Source organism: Ranitomeya variabilis, chromosome 4 (genome assembly GCF_051348905.1).
Source record: "Ranitomeya variabilis isolate aRanVar5 chromosome 4, aRanVar5.hap1, whole genome shotgun sequence".
Classification (NCBI taxonomy): domain Eukaryota; kingdom Metazoa; phylum Chordata; class Amphibia; order Anura; family Dendrobatidae; genus Ranitomeya; species Ranitomeya variabilis.
Genome location: NC_135235.1, coordinates 232,391,675 through 232,404,691, shown reverse-complemented (window position 1 = coordinate 232,404,691; position 13,017 = coordinate 232,391,675). Strand labels below are relative to the sequence as shown.

Here is a 13,017-nt window from a genome sequence, read left to right as displayed (position 1 = left end):
CGCACCTTCTTAAAGGTGCCACCTACTGGTTTTACAAAAAGGAGAACTTTTTGAAGAGACTTGTTCTTGAATACAGCGCAGAAGTTCTTGCCTTAACCCCTTTCTGACATTGGACGTACTATCCCGTTGAGGTGGGGTGGGCCCGTATGACCACCGACGGGATAGTACTTCCAGCGCAATCGGCGGCGCTCACGGGGGGAGCGCGGCCGATCGCGGCCGGGTGTCAGCTGATTATCACAGCTGACATCCGGCACTATGTGCCAGGAGCGGTCACGGACCACCCCCGGCACATTAAAACAAATAGAGGAGAACACATTAACATTAACATGATCGCGGTGTGCCGGCGGTACAGGGAAGCATCGCGCAGGGAGGGGGCTCCCTGCGTGCTTCCCTGAGACCCCCAGAGCAACGCGATGTGATCGCGTTGCTGCGAGAGTCTCTTACCTCCTCCTCGCTGCAGGTGCCCAGATCCAAGATGGCCGCGGCATCCGGGTCCTGCAGGGAGGGAGGTGGCTTACCAAGTGCCTGCTCAGAGCAGGCGCTTGGTAAACCTGCAGTGCTGTAAGTCAGATCGGTGATCTGACAGAGTGCTGTTCAAACTGTCAGATCACCGATCTGTGATGTCCCCCCATGGGACAAGGTAAAAAAGTAAAAAAAAAAATGTCCACAGAAGTAAAATTAAAAAAAAAAAATTCCTAAATGAAGAATAAAATATATATATATTATTCCCATAAATACATTTCTTTATCTAAATAAAAAAAATAAAACAATAAAAGTACACATATTTAGTATCGCCGCGTCCGTAACGACCCCACCTATAAAACTATATCACTAGTTAACCCCTTCAGTGAACACCGTAGGAAAAAAAAAAAATGAGGCAAAAAACAACGCTTTATTATCATACCGCCGAACAAAAAGTGGAATAACACGCGATCAAAAAGACGGATATAAATAACCATGGTATCGCTGAAAACGACATCTTATCCCACAAAAAACGAGCTGCCATACAGCATCATCAAAGAAAAAATAAAAAAGTTATTGTCCTCAGAATAAAGCGATGCCAAAATAATTATTTATTCTATAAAATAGTTTTTATCGTATAAAAGCGCCAAAACATTAAAAAATGATATAAATGAGGTATCACTGTAATCGTACTGACCCGAAGAATAAAACTGCTTTATCAATTTTACCAAACGTGGAACGGTATAAACGCCTCCCCCAAAAGAAATTCATGAATAGCTGTTTTTTGGTCATTCTGCCTCACAAAAATCAGAATAAAAAGCGATCAAAAACTGTCACGTGTCCGAAAATGTTACCAATAAAAACGTCAACTCGTCCCACAAAAAACAAGACCTCACATGACTCTGTGGACCAAAATATGGAAAAATTATAGGTCTCAAAATGTGGAGACGCAAAAACTTTTTTGCTATAAAAAGCGTCTTTTAGTGTGTGACGGCTGCCAATCATAAAAATCCGCTATAAAAAATGCTATAAAAGTAAATCAAACCCCCCTTCATCACCCCCTTAGTTAGGGAAAAATAATAAAATTAAAAAAATGTATTTATTTCCATTTTCCCATTAGGGCTAGGGTTAGGGCTAGGGCTAGGGCTAGTGTTAGGGCTAGGGTTAGGGCTAGGGTTAGGGCTAGGGTTAGGGCTGGGGTTAGGGTTGGGGCTAGGTTTGGAGCTAAAGTTAGGGTTAGGGTTTGGATTACATTTACGGTTGGGATTAGGGTTGGGATTAGAGTTAGGGGTGTGTCAGGGTTAGGGGTGTGGTTAGGGTTACTGTTGGGATTAGGGTTAGGGGTGTGTTTGGATTAGGGTTTCAGTTAGAATTGGGGAGTTTCCACTGTTTAGGCACATCAGGGGCTCTCCAAATGCGACATGGCGTCCGATCTCAATTCCAGCCAATTCTGCATTGAAAAAGTAAAACAGTGCTCTTTCCCTTCCGAGCTTTACCGTGCGCCCAAACAGGGGTTTACCCCAACATATGGGGCATCAGCGTACTCGGGACAAATTGGACAACAACTTTTGGGGTCCAAGTTCTCTTGTTACCCTTGGGAAAATATAAATTTGGGGGGCTAAAAATAATTTTTGTGGGAAAAAAAGGATTGTTTATTTTCACGGCTCTGCGTTGTAAACTGTAGTGAAACACCTGGGGGTTCAAAGTTCTCACAACACATCTAGATAAGTTCCTTGGGAGGTCTAGTTTCCAATATGGGGTCACTTGTGGGGGGTTTCTACTGTTTGGGTACATCAGGGGCTCTGCAAATGCAACGTGACGCCTGCTAACCAATCCATCTAAGTCTGCATTCCAAATGGCACTCCTTCCCTCCCGAGCTCTGCCATGCGCCCAAACAGTGGTTCCCCCCCACATATGGGGTATCAGCGTACTCAGGACAAATTGGACAACAACTTTTGGGGTCCAATTTATCCTGTTACCCTTGTGAAAATACAAAACTGGTGGCTAAAAAATCATTTTTGTGAAAAAAAAAGAATTTTTATTTTCACGGCTCTGCGTTATAACCTGTAGTGAAACACTTGAGGGATCAAAGCTCTCAAAACACATCTAGATAAGTTCCTTAGGGGGTCTACTTTCCAAAATGGTGTCACTTGTGGGTGGTTTCAATGTTTAGGCACATCAGGGGCTCTCCAAACGCAACATGGCGTTCCATCTCAATTCCAGTCAATTTTGCATTGAAAAGTCAAATGGTGCTCCTTCCCTTCCGAGCTCTGCGGTGTGCCCAAACAGTGGTTTACCCCCACATATGGGGTATCGGCGTACTCAGGACAAATTGTACAACAACTTTTGGGGTCCATTTTCTCCTGTTACCCTTGGTAAAATAAAACAAATTGGAGCTGAAATAAATTTTGTGTAAAAAAAATTTTAATGTTAATTTTATTTAAACATTCCAAAAATTCCTGTGAAACACCTGAAGGGTTAATAATTTCTTGAATGTGGTTTTGAGCACGTTGAGGGGTGCAGTTTTTAGAATGGTGTCACACTTAGGTATTTTCTATCATATAGACCCCTCAAAATGACTTCAAATGTGGTGTGGTCCCTAAAAAAAAATGGTGTTGTAAAAATGAGAAATTGCTGGTCAACTTTTAACCCTTATAACTCCCTAACAAAAAAAAATGTTGGTTCCTAAATTGTGCTGATGTAAAGGAGACATGTGGGAAATGTTACCTATTAAGTATTTTGTGTGACATATCTCTGTGATTTAAGGGCATAAAAATTCAAAGTTGGAAAATTGCAAAATTTTCTAAATTTTCGCCAAATTTCTGTTTTTTTCACAAATAACCGCAAGTTATATCGAAGAAATTTTACCACTTTCATGAAGTACAATATGTCTCGAGAAAACAATGTCAGAATCGCCAAGATCCGTTGAAGCGTTCCAGAGTTATAAACTCATAAAGGGACAGTGGTCAGAATTGTAAAAATTGGCCCGGTCATTAACGTGCAAACCACCCTTGGGGGTAAAGGGGTTAAACGGACTTGCAGATAGAGAGTCTGCACTACTTCAAAGAGACTTGGTTCCCTCTTAAAGGGAATGTTCATGTGTTGCACTTAAGTATAATGTTACTTTAAGAACGTTGAATAGTAGTGAATAGTGTGTAGTTATTTAAGAAATAATAGGAAATGTTCGATGATGTTACTAGAGGTTGAGGACAGGAAAGAGTTGAAAGCCGAGTTTCAGTGAAGTGAACCCGTAGGGGTTAGTGAGTCCTCCTGGAAACCATAGAGAGATGGTTGATTGATCTTATACTGTGAATAAAAATTGAGCTTATAGAAGAAAAGAGGTAGTAGGCTTGGACGAGTAGCCAGGCGGTCCTGCATGTTCGAAGTCAGAGAGTAAAGAAAAGTGTTGTATTTAGAAAAGAGAAATAAAGACAAAGTTAATTTATATTTTAGAGTTTTATAGTAAGCCTTTAGTGGGGTCAGCTTATACGCCCTTAAAGGAAAAGTTAAATTATTAGAATACCCGGCTGGGTAATGATGGTTATTTATAGTCGAGTTAGTCATAAGTGTTGTTTATAACCATGAGTAAAAATGTAAATATGTTTCCGTTTGTAACGTTCAAGTGTCCTCACCTCCCATAAAGGGAAGCACTGTTAAATTTACTTGTTCATTGCATTTCAAAATTTTGTATGTCTTTTGCTTGTTCTTCTTCCCAGTCCGGGAGTACTGGATTTAACCGGGGGGGGGGGGTGCAGCGCCCCAGAGTCCTGGTCGTTGCAGTGATGTCGCTCTGCCACTAAGGGGAGTGATGTTACGTCTGATTGCACTAAAGGAGTTCACCTGACCAGGTATCAGTCACACATTACACTTCACACTCTGGCCACCAGGGGGAGCAAAGGGTTCTATGTATTAGGCCACTCCTCACACTCTGGTAAAACTGGGGGTTGGATAGGAAGTTAGGGAGAGGCTGACTGGGTTTTGCCCAGGTAACATCTAGTGAGAGAAGAGGTTGCTTGGGAAGATTCAGGGGGGTCCCTGTCAAGGGTGGGATCCTGGCAGAGGCCTAGCGAAAAGGACAGATCGTTACGGAACCGCGCCTGCACTTCATTGCGGCGGCATCTTAAGAAAGGACACGAAGCGAGGTATATTGTGGAGAAGTGAGAAACGAGATCACAGCACAAAGGCGATAGAACCAGTAGGAGTCGTGCCCCGAGATCGGCAACATCCTACTGAGGCGCGTAGCCGGTGGCCGGAACGCCGAGGAAGTATTGGGCTCCACGCATTACTTCAAACCAACGGCAGGGCAGTTAATTTTAGGTTGGCTGCCTCACCTAAATCACCTAATGAAGACAATGGAGGCAATTGTGGGAGAGGGGCGTCTCTAGGGTCCCTATAAAATAACTCCAGGCCTACCCCGTCATACGGGTGCGTCCTATCCATACCATCTGGGGGACGGAGAGAAAAAGAACAGAAACATACACAACAGTTGTGAGGACTATCCCGTGGTGCTCAGCAGGGAAGTACTACAACACCCAGGCGCTAGTAGGTAGGCACTGATTTCCACCTGCAAAGGGAACTCTGGATGTGCCTTCGGACCGGCCGGTCTCAGCCAGCCCTGTTAGCAGTGCTCTGGATTGCGGATTCTGAAGCCTTCAGTAAAGAGGTAAAGAGACTGCAACCCTGTGTCCTCGTTATTCATCGCGCCTTGCACCACGCACCATCATCACCCTTTCATTGGACGCCCCTTAGCAGGGTCACGGACCGGGTCTAGCCACCGTGACAACCCCAGGACCGAGACAGAGAGGCCCGGTTCCGAGTGCCCCGCGGCCCTGCGTCTGGGGGCGCTCCACATGTGTTGCATCTGTCGAACAGCTGCGAGACATGCAGCCACGGGTACTGGAACATATTTTTCGAGAACGTTGAAGTCACTCGGTTAGCACACGAGCATGCTCGGATAACATTCGCTCATCACTAGTGAGGTAGTGGGGTTTGCATAGTAGTTTATTACTACAGAGATGACATTAGGAAGCTCATGGTCAGTGGTAGAAGTTGTACAGGAACGGGATAAGGTAAAACAAAGCTGAGTACGTAACATCGTCAAAATCTGATTATCTTCTGTGGATAAGAAGGCATCCAGAAACTTTCACGTGGGGAGTGAAAAACACTGATACATCATTTTACAGAGATGTTACTTGCTATAATTTGACATTTTGGTTTCCCTCCAGGGTCACAATGAACTGAATAAATGTGCATCTTGCACAATTGTGAGGGGAGGGTCACTGGACAAGGTAGCTTTTGTAATATATGTAAATTCATGTAATTTGAGAGTCCGGGACCTGGTATAAATACCGCCCCATCCAGGGTAGTCACAGACCGGAGCACTAGAGGCAGGTAAGCTTTTCCATTACCCATCACACTCACTACACAGATATACTGTAGATAAAAAATACTTGTACTTTTACATTTTCCAAATGTAGCTAAAATTGTAAATGGAAAATAATGAAAAAAAAAATATGGAAAATCTTTTTAAATATTATAACATTAGAATTATATTTAAAGTCCATAAAAAGTTGCTAAATTAAAAAATACTATGGATTAAGGAAAAATACACTGATATAATATAACATTGCATGTAAGTAGGTTTGGTCTAGAAACTCAGGGTGTGAATGCATTCTTAATGAAAGGGGTTATTTTCAGAAAACGTTGTTCTATAGGCTGCAGTGGTCATACAAAAAAAAACAAAACAAGTATTACTCACCCAATCTGGGTCCAACACTGATTTTCCACTGCTTCCCAGGTTTTTGTTGTTCATGGTGACAACGCTGCAGACAATCACTGAGATCAGTGGCTATGCAGATGTAGACGGCATGAGCTGATGATTATTGAATACTGCCCTCCTAAAATAGTGATGTCTCCTTAGTGCCCCCCTACAGTAGTGATGCCTCATTACTGCCCCCTACAGTAGTGACACCTCCTTACTGCCCTCCTACAGTAGTGATGCCTCATTACTGCCCCCTACAGTAGTGATGCCTCCTTACTGCTCCCTACAGTAGTGACACCTCCTTACTGCCCTCCTCCAGTAGTGATGCCTCCTTACAGTTGTTATTCCATTTATCACCCAGCACACAGTAATAATGCCTGATAACAATCCTGGGGTTCAGGACAATGACGCTGATAACCAAGAAGACAACATCAGTCATGAATTGTGACTTATTGCTGCTTCCCTATTACTGTGGGGCTCAGTAGTAAATCCTTCAAAGGCTGTGGTGCATATAATGGCTATGGAGTGGTGATAGGTGGACACACAGACACATAGTATGTTAAACAGACATCTTATGGTAAAAATTATTAGAAAAACATATCAATATTATCAATCTTATGGTAAAACCAAGAGCAAACCAAAGGAAGGAAATATTTGTATGATATTGTTTCTTTTTTTCCCTTCAGATATGGAGTCTCTATCACTTATGAAGTTTTGCCTGTGGTCTGTATTACTTTGTGGTAAGACCTAAAAAGGCATTTAATAAATTCTCTATAAATTACACAGCTGCATTACTAACATGAAACTGAGCAAACTCTCTAGTTATCCAAGATATTATAGATGTTACTTTCTACTAACAAAATTTATTTTCTAATTTCATGCAATGATTGTGTCTACCACTAGATGGCGTGTTAGATAAATATTATTCATTTGCACCACTCATCTGTGCACTGTACTGATCAAGGTCATAATCTAATAAACAGCGCACCATGTGATGCGGAGGGGTATTACAAGAAACTATTTGAAAACTTGTACAATTCTACTATATAAAAACACAGATCCTTTAAATTAAACATATCATTCTGCGATGTTCGTGTTATCCTCCATTCATGTCTATAGCCATCATCAAGTCATGTCAATACCTAAAATCCAGCCATGTTGATAGCTAAGATGAAGCTATATGAATTGCAACCATGCAGCCATTTATAAAGTAATCATCCATCTAAAGTCATCTTCCTTCCACGTCTAGTCATGACTATGATGCTCTTCCTTTCCTAATAATAGCTATCATCCAGCCATACCTACATATATAGTTTAGATGTGTTTCTATCTGTGAATTTTTCTCATCTCATGCAAGTCTATAAGGAAAAAATGTAAATAAAACTTACATTTACCATGCACAACAGGTCAGTTTACACAGCATGAAAAAAAGCACAGCCGGCATGAGATTTACAGAAAACTCCTACACTTTGTATTTTTTGCGCATGAAAATATGCAGCAGAAAAACGCATCAAATACTCAGCATGGGAGCTTAGATGTAGGTGTAGAGCAAAATGCAAAAAGGAAAAAATAAGAAGCATTTGCAGTCATTCCCATAAAAAGTTTGCTATGTCGATTGTAAAACGAGAGGAAAAATCAAAATCACAAACATTAAAATTGACCATCCCAGCAAGGGGTTAATGGGGGGCGACCATAAATACAGGTACCTAATATTTAATGTATTGTATCATGTGTCAGAATTATAGAGAAAGGAGGATTGCATTAATATTTCAATTATCTTTTTATTTATTTAGTACATATATTTTTTCATGTGTATCTATTATCCATGCATCTATCCATCTTAAGTGCCTTGAAAAAGTATTCATACCCCATGAACTTTTTCACATTTTCTCATGTTACACCCACAAACTTAAAATCATTTTTCGGTGATTGTATGTGATACCAACACAAAGTAGCAGGTATTTGTGAAGTGAAAAGAAAATTCTACATAGTTTTCTAATTATTTTGAAAATATCAATCTGAACATTGTGATGTGCATTAGTATTCATCCCCCTGTAGTCTGACACCCCTAAATAAAATCCTGAGAAACCAATTGCCTCCAGAAGTCGCATAATTAGTAAATTGAGTTCACTTGAGGAGTAATGCAGAGTTAGGTTATAAAAAATAGCCCAAGCTTTGAACTTCTCACGGAGCCCTGTTCAATTCAGTATCGAAAAACAGAAGGAGATAACACAGAGCTACCACGACAAAGAGGAGCCAGAACATTGCGGTGTCTTTTTACACGAACCCCAGCACTGATTAGATCTGCTTCACCTTCCTATTAGCAGAGCAGGTTTTCCTTGCTCTGTTAATTGTAAGTGTTAATCAGTTCTGTTTATCTCCTGTAACTCTTCATCCACATTGTCTCAGCTGTGCTGTGTTGGTCAATCCCCTCTGGTGTATATGCTCACCATTTGCACTTAGGAGCTGGCAGTGATAGTTTACCACTACCTGGTTTGAGGTTGAAGAAGAAGGGAAGTGTTTACAGTAGGCGGATGTAGTGTTTTTCAGGAGATTTCTGCTTTTACTTGGTTTATATGTTTATCTCCCTATCCTCTACCCATTTGGTTTGTCCCTCCCATTCCACCAATGATTCCCACTCGGTTGTTTTGTGACTGTAGTTGTATAAGTGGAGTTGTCTTTTATCCCTGTCTATCTAGTTTGTGTTACCATATACACTCCTGTCCCATACCTCCCTTGGTGGGGGAAGAAACATAGAGGAGTTTATATGGAAGCATGGCAAGGTACAAGACCCTGGCATCTCCACCATCTGGGGTAAATCAAGGGACAGTGATAGCCTAGGGTTCCGCTAGTTCAAGGGACAGAGTAGGTGCCCATTATCCTTTGCAATTACATGACAGGAGTATGACACAACTGTAAACCTACCAAGACATGGCCGTCCACCGAAACTGATATCCCTAGAAAGTAGAGCATTAATCAGAGAAGCAGATGAGAGGCCCGTTATCACTGGAAGAGCTGCAGATAGCCACAGCTCAGGGGGTATAATCTGTCCACAGGACGACTATTAGTCATAGACTCCACAAATCTAGCCTTTATGGAAAAGTGGTAATAATAAAGCCATTTTTGAAAGCAAGAGATAAGAAATCCTGTTTGCAGTTTTCAAAATGCTATTTAGGAGACACAGCAAGCATGTGGAAGAAGGGGCTCTGCTCACATGAGGCCAACTGGGAACTTTTTGTGCACAATGCAAACCGCTATTTGTGATGGAAAACTAACACTCTGCATCTCCCTGAAAACATCATCTCGAGTCAAACATGGTGGTGGCAGCATCCTGCTGTGGGGAGGCTTTTCTTCAGCAGGGGCAGGAAAGCTGGTCAGATTTGATAGGAGGATGGATAGAGCTAAATACAGGGCAATCCTGTTAAAGACTGCAAAATACTTGAGACTGGGGTGTAGGTTCACCTTCCAGCAGGACAAGACCTTAAACATCCTGCAAGAGCTACAATGGAGGGTTTAGATTATTATTATTTATTGTTATAGCGCCATTTATTCCATGGCGCTTTACATGTAAGGAGGGGTATACATAATAAAAACAAGTACAATAATCTTAAACAATACAAGTCATAACTGGTACAGGAGGAGAGAGGACCCTGCCCGCGAAGGCTCACAATCTACAAGGGATGGGTGAGAATACAGTAGGCGAGGATAGAGCTGGTCATGCAGCGGTTTGGTCGATCAGTGGTTACTGCAGGTTGTAGGCTTGTCGGAAGAAGTGGGTCTTCAGGCTCTTTTTGAAGGTTTCGATGGTAGGCGAGAGTCTGATGTGTTGTGGTAGAGGGTTCCAGAGTAGGGGTGATCTTGTATACGATTGTGGGAAGAGGAGATAAGAGGGGAGTAGAGAAGGAGATCTTGTGAGGATCGGAGGTTGCGTGTAGGAAAGTACTGGGAGACAAGGTCACAGATGTTAGAAGGAGACAGGTTGTGGATGGCTTTATACGTCATGGTTAGGGTTTTGTACTGGAGTCTCTGGGCAATGGGGAGCCAGTGAAGGGATTGACAGAGGGGAGAGGCCGGGGAATAGTGGGGGGACAAGTGGATTAGTCTGGCAGCAGAGTTTAGAATAGATTGGAGGGGTGCGAGAGTGTTAGAAGGGAGGCCACAGAGCAGGAGGTTGCAGTAGTCAAGGCGAGAGATGATGAGGGCATGGTCTAGGGTTTTTGCAGATTCTTGGTTGAGGAATGTACGGATTCGTGAAATATTTTTGAGTTGAAGTCCGCAGAAAGTGGAAAGGGGTTGGATATGTGGTTTGAAGGAGAGATCAGCATCAAGGATTACCCAGAGGCAGCGAGCTTGTGGGACTGGGGAGAGTGGGCAATCATTTACTGTAATGGATAGGTTCATTGGGGGGGTTGGGTGAGATGGGGGAAAGGTGATGAATTCTGTTTTGTCCATGTTAAGTTTCAGAAATCTAGCAGAGAAGAAGGATGAAATAGCGGATAGACATTGAGGGATTCTGGTTAGTAGGGAGGTGATATCTGGTCCAGAGATGTAGATCTGTGTGTCATCAGCATAGAGGTGATACTGAAAGCCATGAGATTCTATGAGCTGTCCCAAGCCAAAGGTGGAAATGGAGAAGAGCAGGGGCCCTAGGACTGAACCTTGTGGGACTCCGACAGATAGGGGGCGAGGTGAGGAGGTGGTGTGTGAGTGGAAGACGCTGAATGTCCGGTCTGTTAGGTATGGGCAAAGTCAGGATAGGGCCAAGTCTGTGATACCAAGGGATGAGAGGGTCTGTAATAATAGGGAATGGTCCACTGTGTCAAAGGCAGCCAACAGGTCAAGGAGGAGGAGGATAGAGTAGTGTCGCTTGCTCTTGGCGGTTAAGAGGCCATTGGTGACCTTAGTTAGGGCAGTTTCAGTGGAATGGTGTGACCGGAAGCCAGATTGTAAGCGGTCAAAGAGGGAGCAAGAAGAGAGATGGGAGGACAGATCAAGGTAGATGTGTTGTTCCAGTAGTTTGGAGGCATATGGGAGAAGTGATATAGGGTGATAGCTAGATACAGAGGATGGGTCAAGAGAAGATTTTTGAGGATAGGTGTGATGGAGGCATGTTTAAAGCTTGAGTGGAAAACACCAGTTGTTAGTGATAGGTTGAAGAGATGGGTTAGGGTTGGGATGAAGACTGTGGTGAGGTTTGGGATGAAGTGGGATGGGAGTGGGTCAAGTGCACAGGTGGTATGATGTGATCTTGAGAGTAGAGTGGAGAGTTGATCTTCTGTAATGGTGGAGAAGTTGGTTTTGGAGGTGGAGGGCTGGGAAGTCGGGAGGAAGGGCTCTGGGGGTTGTTGACCAAAACTGTCTCTGATGTTATCAATCTTCTGCTTGAAAAATGAGGCAAAGTCTTCAGCTGAGATAAGTGGGGTGGGAGGAGGTGCTGGGGGATGGAGGAGAGAATTGAATGTGTTGAATAACTGTTTAGGGTTGTGAGACAGGGAGGATATGAGAGATGAGAAGTAGGTTTGTTTAGCTGTGGCGAGTGTGGTCTTGAAAGTAGTGAGGGACTGTTTGAATGCGATGAAGTGTTCATTGGAGTGGGATCTTTTCCATCTGCGCTCAGCAGCCCTGGAAGCTCGCCTCAGTTCTTTGGTCAGGCTGGTGTGCCAGGGCTGTCTGTTGATTTTGCGAGCTTTGGTATGTATAAGTGGGGCAGCAGATTCCAAAGCTACAGCTATTGTGGTGTTATATAGAGCGGCAGCGTCATCCACATTGTGTAAGGAACTTATATCTGTGAGAGGGAGGAGGGATTCAGAGAATGCATGTAGGTCAAGATGTTTAAGATCAGAGCATATTCTTGTGTGTGAATAGCTCAGTCACCGTCCACACTCATATCCCAGAGAATCTGTGACAAGACTCGAAAATTACTGATCACAGAAGTCTCCATCCAGTCTCACTAAGTGAGAGCGAGGGGGCAAAGAAGAAGGGGCTAAATGTCACCTAGATGTGCAAAGCTGGAGAGATAGACCCCAAAAGACTGCAGCCAAAGCTGGAAGAGACAGACCCCAAAAGACTGCAGCAGTAACTGCACAGAAAGATGGTCATACAAAGTATTGACTCAGGAGGGCTGAATGCACCTCATAATGTTCAGATTAATATTTTACAATAATTAGTACACCCTGTATCATTTCCTTTACACGTCACAAATATTTGCTACTTTGTGTTGTATCACATACAATCCGAATAAAATCCATGTAAGTTTGTGGGTGTAACGTGAAAAAACTTGCAAAAGTTTGCAGGGTATGAATACTTCAAGGCACAGTATCTGTTTCAGAGTCCAGGACATTGAAGCTCCTTAAAATAAAACTTTTATTCTATAATTGTGTGTAAAATTTGTCTATTTTTAATTTCTCAGTAAAACTTAAAACATTGGGGAAGATGAAGTAATTTATTCTTTTTCAGGAACTGGACTACTGGTGGGATTCAAAGGAACAGCAGGACAGCAATGTAAGTCAACAAAAGTTTGTAATATAAAAGTCACGTTAACGAAAAAATTGAAATAATTTGCCTACTGAAGAAAGAAAAGGCAAATAATCATAATAATTTTTATAAATTTGTCCAGTCATTAAGTCCAAATCAGGCACTTGCAGTCAGATGTCGGCTATATGAAACATGTTGGGGAGGAGTTGAGAAGTCAAAGGCGGATATTCCCTCTAAGGTGTAGCATTTTAAGGGGCTGACAACCTATTGGTGCAACCTGGGCATCTGCACAGGGGTTCAGGAGGTGAAGTGCCACTTTC

At 42.7% G+C, this 13,017-nt stretch overlaps 1 protein-coding gene across 2 annotated transcripts in view; it reads left to right on the top strand.

The window, feature by feature from the left end:
* LOC143768745 (IgGFc-binding protein-like) overlaps positions 1 to 13,017 on the top strand; it is a 184,696-nt gene that overhangs the window by 38,376 nt on the left and 133,303 nt on the right. For both annotated transcript variants that reach the window (XM_077257394.1, XM_077257395.1), the window contains exons 3-4: positions 6,910 to 6,963; positions 12,680 to 12,724. In XM_077257394.1, the coding sequence (XP_077113509.1) occupies positions 6,910 to 6,963; positions 12,680 to 12,724 (99 nt within the window). The remainder of the gene's footprint in view (positions 1 to 6,909; positions 6,964 to 12,679; positions 12,725 to 13,017) is intronic.